This window comes from Phaethon lepturus, unplaced genomic scaffold (genome assembly GCF_000687285.1).
Source record: "Phaethon lepturus isolate BGI_N335 unplaced genomic scaffold, ASM68728v1 scaffold26967, whole genome shotgun sequence".
In the NCBI taxonomy this organism is placed as follows: Eukaryota; Metazoa; Chordata; class Aves; order Phaethontiformes; family Phaethontidae; genus Phaethon; species Phaethon lepturus.
Window position 1 is genome coordinate 6,814 of NW_010554419.1, and position 5,079 is coordinate 11,892.

At 43.5% G+C, this 5,079-nt stretch overlaps 1 protein-coding gene across 1 annotated transcript in view; it reads left to right on the forward strand.

The window, feature by feature from the left end:
• The window catches only part of DPP9 (dipeptidyl-peptidase 9), a 17,763-nt gene that overhangs the window by 4,900 nt on the left and 7,784 nt on the right, over positions 1-5,079 (forward strand). The window contains exons 3-9 of the mRNA XM_010291868.1: positions 1,180-1,292; positions 2,318-2,491; positions 2,719-2,887; positions 3,050-3,163; positions 3,468-3,596; positions 4,110-4,171; positions 4,661-4,761. Of these exons, the coding sequence (XP_010290170.1) occupies positions 1,180-1,292; positions 2,318-2,491; positions 2,719-2,887; positions 3,050-3,163; positions 3,468-3,596; positions 4,110-4,171; positions 4,661-4,761 (862 nt within the window). The remainder of the gene's footprint in view (positions 1-1,179; positions 1,293-2,317; positions 2,492-2,718; positions 2,888-3,049; positions 3,164-3,467; positions 3,597-4,109; positions 4,172-4,660; positions 4,762-5,079) is intronic.

Sequence of the window (5,079 nt, forward strand, 5' to 3'; positions counted from 1 at the left end):
GACTGCTGAAGAACTTTGCTGTAGAGGCTGAATAGTTTTCTTTACTTGGGAGCAAAGTATAATGTCTTTTGGGGAGGAAGGCGATATTTTTCTTGTAAATGCTGATTGATTGTAGTCAGCTGAGGTCATTGTAGAAAGTACTGATATAATAAGGAGAAATGAAGTCCAGGTCACAGTCACATGAGTATCAAATGTGTGTATATATAGTAATTTGTTCCTATCTGCAGTTTTTTCTGTTTGGACATCTTAAATCATCCCTGGGTTGTCCCTGTAGAATTTTATGTTGTATCATGGCAGATGCTGCTTATATTAAACACCACATGCTCAGCACTTTGGTGTTTCTGTATCTCTGAGGATTATTAAGCTCACATATTGCTTTGCTTCCTGAGCACTTATTAATATTTCAGTTTTAATTTTAAGTAACTGTACTGCTGGGTTAGCCAGCTCAGAAATCTTTCTGTTCTGCCCAGAACATGTGCAGAGTAGACAATATGAGGACACATTTCCCTGTGCGAAATTCTGATCTAGGGAGTCGCTACAGCATATGTAGAGGGCAAGTTCATGGTCTTTGATTTTGTTGAAACTGCCAAAATCGTGTGTCAGGATATTTTATTTTTCATGGTTGTTTTGGAAATTGGATGGCCAACATCTTATTTGATAACCACAGTCAAAGGCTTATGTAGAATGACGAGGTCTTTTGACTATGTAGTATACTGTTTCATATTTGAATGGGCTCTCTAGAGCTTCCAAGGTTTTTCTTCCCTTCTTGCAGGCTGGTGCGTTGGTCTGAATGAGGTCCCTGTAGGAAACTTCTGGCTGAGAAATGTGGAGAGTAATGTTGAATCACCCATTCAGGGAGTGGCTTTTTTAGAGTGGATCTAGAGCGTGGGTTGAACAGTCCACAGAGAGGAAAGTTGGACATAACCAATTCTGAAGGGGTTGGTTAGTGTTAAATCTTGCTTAGGGAAATTTCTAAATAAGTGAATATCTAAATTTAAATAATTTGGATATTATTCTGTGATTGAACTGAGAGCTGCTTGGGAATGACAGCTGGTAAAAGCCTCTGGAGAGCCCTAACCCCTCTGTTATCAGACTTTTTTTTTTTTTTAATTTGCTCTTGGTCGTCTTTGTCCTGGCTAACTAATCTTAAGTACGATGATGCTTTTGTCCTCCTACTAGGAATGCCATATGGTAGCCGAGAGAATTCCCTTCTTTACTCAGAGATCCCCAAAAAGGTACGGAAGGAGGCCTTGCTACTCTTGTCATGGAAACAGATGCTGGATCACTTTCAGGTAAGCCAAAGTGTGAAGAACCTGGGTTGACAGTGCTTGGGAAATCTGGCTGATGTTGTGGGGCTGGTGTGATGGGTACTACTCTGAGATAATAGTGTGCCAGCGTATAAGACATGAAGAATGGTATTGGTAGGTATGTTGTATCGAGAACTGCTTTGCTTCATAATGCAAGACAGTCACTTGTGAGTGCAGTGAAGCTGGCAGTGAGCGTGAAGCAGCAGTTGATGTGGCAAGCAAAGAGAACTCTCAACTAGCACGTAGTCTACCTCAGATTATAAACTATCAGGACAGTGCACCTTCCTTCTGGGTATCTTGTCTGGGCTTTTGCGATGCTCATTGATGAGCTTGGTGGAATGCCTGTCTGTCATCTTTCCTGCATTTAAGAAAGTCAGAAAAGTTGAATTTAAACAGCTGCTTCCGCCCTACACCAAATGAACAGTAAAGGGGGTGAATTTTCCCCTCCCTGATTTCAGTATCTTAATGTCCTTTGTCGTGAACAGCATTGATGAAGAAGAGAGTGGACAGTGTTTGTCTTTCTTCCTTACTAAAAAGGTTCCTGGTTGAAAAGAATTTAGCTGCCTTGACCCCATTTGGATTGCTAGTCCTCTTCAGGGTAATTCAAGATCCCCAGAAGAGCTTTTGTTTGCAGAGTCTGACATGGAAACTGTTTGTGAAGGCTGTAGATAACGTCATTAAGTTAATTGGTTACATCTGATTTGCATAAGCAGAGCAAGTGCAGCTGTCCTCAGTTCATGCTGAAGTGACAACTGCAGAAATTACAGATTTGCAATTCATCTCTCATGTAGAGGGAACTCTGGGGCATGCAGTTGGTTTAGTTCTCCTGGATCACACCTGTAGGCTAGAGTACAGTAGTTATAGTATGGTAAGACTGGAAACTGGTTTTGGCTGGTATGTTGTATTTTGGGCATTCACAGACTAACTGGTGCCAGTCGTGCAGCGTTCCCGTTCTGTGGAAGTTCCTCTCTTTGCAGATTCTTTCAGATTTTCCTTTCCTTCAATACTAGGCAACCCCTCATCATGGGATGTATTCTAGAGAAGAGGAACTCTTGAGGGAACGCAAGCGACTTGGTGTCTTTGGTATAACATCTTATGATTTCCACAGTGAGAGTGGCTTATTCCTGTTCCAGGCCAGCAACAGCCTCTTTCATTGTCGAGATGGGGGCAAGAATGGCTTCATGGTGAGTCTGCTAGTGATTTTATGAATATCACCTGAAACGGACTTAATGGTTTTGGTTGGAGATGACTGCACATCTGCAGCTGTTTGGTTGTGGTCATTTCTCTTGTGTCCTGTTAAGGCTATGTGTGCCCTCATTTCATGGGCTGTACTGTATCTGTGGTTTCAGCCTTTAAATATGAAGCTGGAAGCTGATTTGGTACAGAACTGTTTGTGTGTCTGTTGCTGTAGGTGTCTCCAATGAAGCCTCTGGAGATCAAGACTCAGTGCACAGGGCCACGAATGGATCCCAAGATCTGCCCTGCTGACCCTGCCTTCTTTTCATTCATTAATAACAATGATCTGTGGGTAGCAAATATTGAGACGGGAGAGGAGAAGCGGATGACATACTGCCATAAAGGTAACTGGTGCTTCTTGCCAGATTCAAGTGGAAGTTCCTTCTGATGGATTTGGGCTGGAAGGGCTCATATCTTCATGGCTTATTTCTTACAAGTACGTTCTTCCTTTGGATCAGCTTTTTCCAGGGAGGTGTAAACGCAGTTTCCTCTTTGTTCCTCTCCAGGCTTATCCAATGTTCTCGATGACCCCAAGTCTGCTGGTGTAGCCACTTTTGTCATTCAGGAGGAGTTTGATCGGTTCACAGGCTATTGGTGGTGTCCCACAGCTTCCGCAGAAGGTCAGTCAGTGTTCTGCTTATCAAATTCTGATGCTGTAACTGCTGCTGGCCCCTGCTATCAATAATGTTTTGAGCAAGGTTTTCTGTTGGGCCTGGGTTTGGTCTGTTTCTGGGGAGGCCACCTGAAGGAGCAAAACACTGAGGAATTATAATTGTGCTCGGCGCAGTATTTGCAGGTGGTCGCTGGGAGCTGTGGCTGTACAGGAGGTGTGCGCTCTGGACCAGAGTGTACTGCCACGGTGCTCCAGGCAAGTTAGAAACAGCTGAAAAACCCTGTAGCAAACATGCTTACTCTTTGTCCTAGGTTCAGAGGATTTAAAAACACTGCGGATCTTGTATGAGGAAGTGGATGAGTCAGAGGTGGAGATAATTCATGTTCCTTCACCTGCCTTGGAGGAGAGAAAAACAGACTCCTATCGGTACCCCAGGACAGGTAAATGAAATACCGTGGGGCTGCTAATGCAACTCTTGACTCCTGCTGGCAGCAGCAGTGGAATTTGTGCTATAAACTTTGCATGATTAATCGGGGTACTTACTAGGGTGTAGAAGCTGGTTGTAAATGTTGAGGCCTAATTGAGTCTCCGAGCCCAAAATCGACTGCAAGAAAGGAATGGGATTTAAAGTTCAGCTTCAATGAAAGGATTGCTGAGAAAATTGAATGTATCTGGTGGTGTATCATGGAATACATTTTGAATCACGTCTTTCCTCTCCCTCCTGAGAACATGCACAGCCAACTAGGCAAGGCAAAAGCAAACTTTTCCCATACCCAGAATGACTCTTGTGATTACAGTGGTGTTTGCTCACATACATAATTTGCTATTTGAACATTCACACACAGCCATTTCTGTAGGACCAGGGTCAGTTGTTTTCTGGGAAAGCTGTATTGTGTATAACCATGGAGTGTTCAAGTCTGTCATATTGGTATTCTTTCAATCCTTCTCCACAGGCAGCAAAAACCCCAAGATTACATTAAAACTGGCAGAATTTAAAACAGACAGCAAGGGTAAGGTAAGTGATAACAACTCAGAATGGGATATTTCACAGGAGGGTTGACTGCTTCTGATGCTCCCTAGAATTAAGACAAGGTCACTAAGAAATTGTAGACATTGTTAGCCTTTGTTTTCATCCTCTTGTAACACCTGGTTCTGTAATGTGTTTATCCAAGAAACAAAGAGCTTGAAAATACTCAAAAATATTGTTCTGGTGGAGAGGGAGCTGGGAGAGGGGAGGGAATCGAGAAGTAGGGTTAGCCTGGGATACCACATTGTCAATAGTAGAGCAGGAGGGTTGAAGCCTGATTTAATCCTAGGCTTCAGTCCCTGGCTGTACCTCTTCTGTGGCTGAATGCCAAAATCATTTTGCTTTGAAGCTTGTTTTTTCCCTTCTCTTCCTGCCATTTGTAGAAGGGCTTGCTTCTCCTGGCCTGACCCTCCATAGGAGGAGGTGGGGAGGTCTGGTAGCAGTCTGATTTGATATTGGACCTTCCTTTTGCTGCAGATCGTGTGTGCTCAGGACAAGGAGCTGGTGCAACCGTTTTCTGCATTGTTTCCGACTGTGGAGTACATTGCCCGTGCTGGATGGACCCGAGATGGCAAATAGTACATAAGTTTTTCTTCCAAACTAACGCTCCCAAGGGCTTCCCTGGCTGAACTACTTCAGGCCCTCGACATGCTTCGTGTAGTAGTCATGACCTGGTTTTAAAGCCACGAGTGCCAGAAATGGCACATGAGTATTTGGCTTCTTCAGCGTTATGACATCCTAAAAGGATGGAATTAATCAAATGTAGACCAGAGTGACAAGCTGTGGGGTTTAAGTCACAATCACAAAGTTAAATGACATTGATATGTTAAGTGGGCAATCCTAGGGAATTCTTTCGACTTGAAGATGTTTAACGCAAGTACAATATGCTTCCTGCT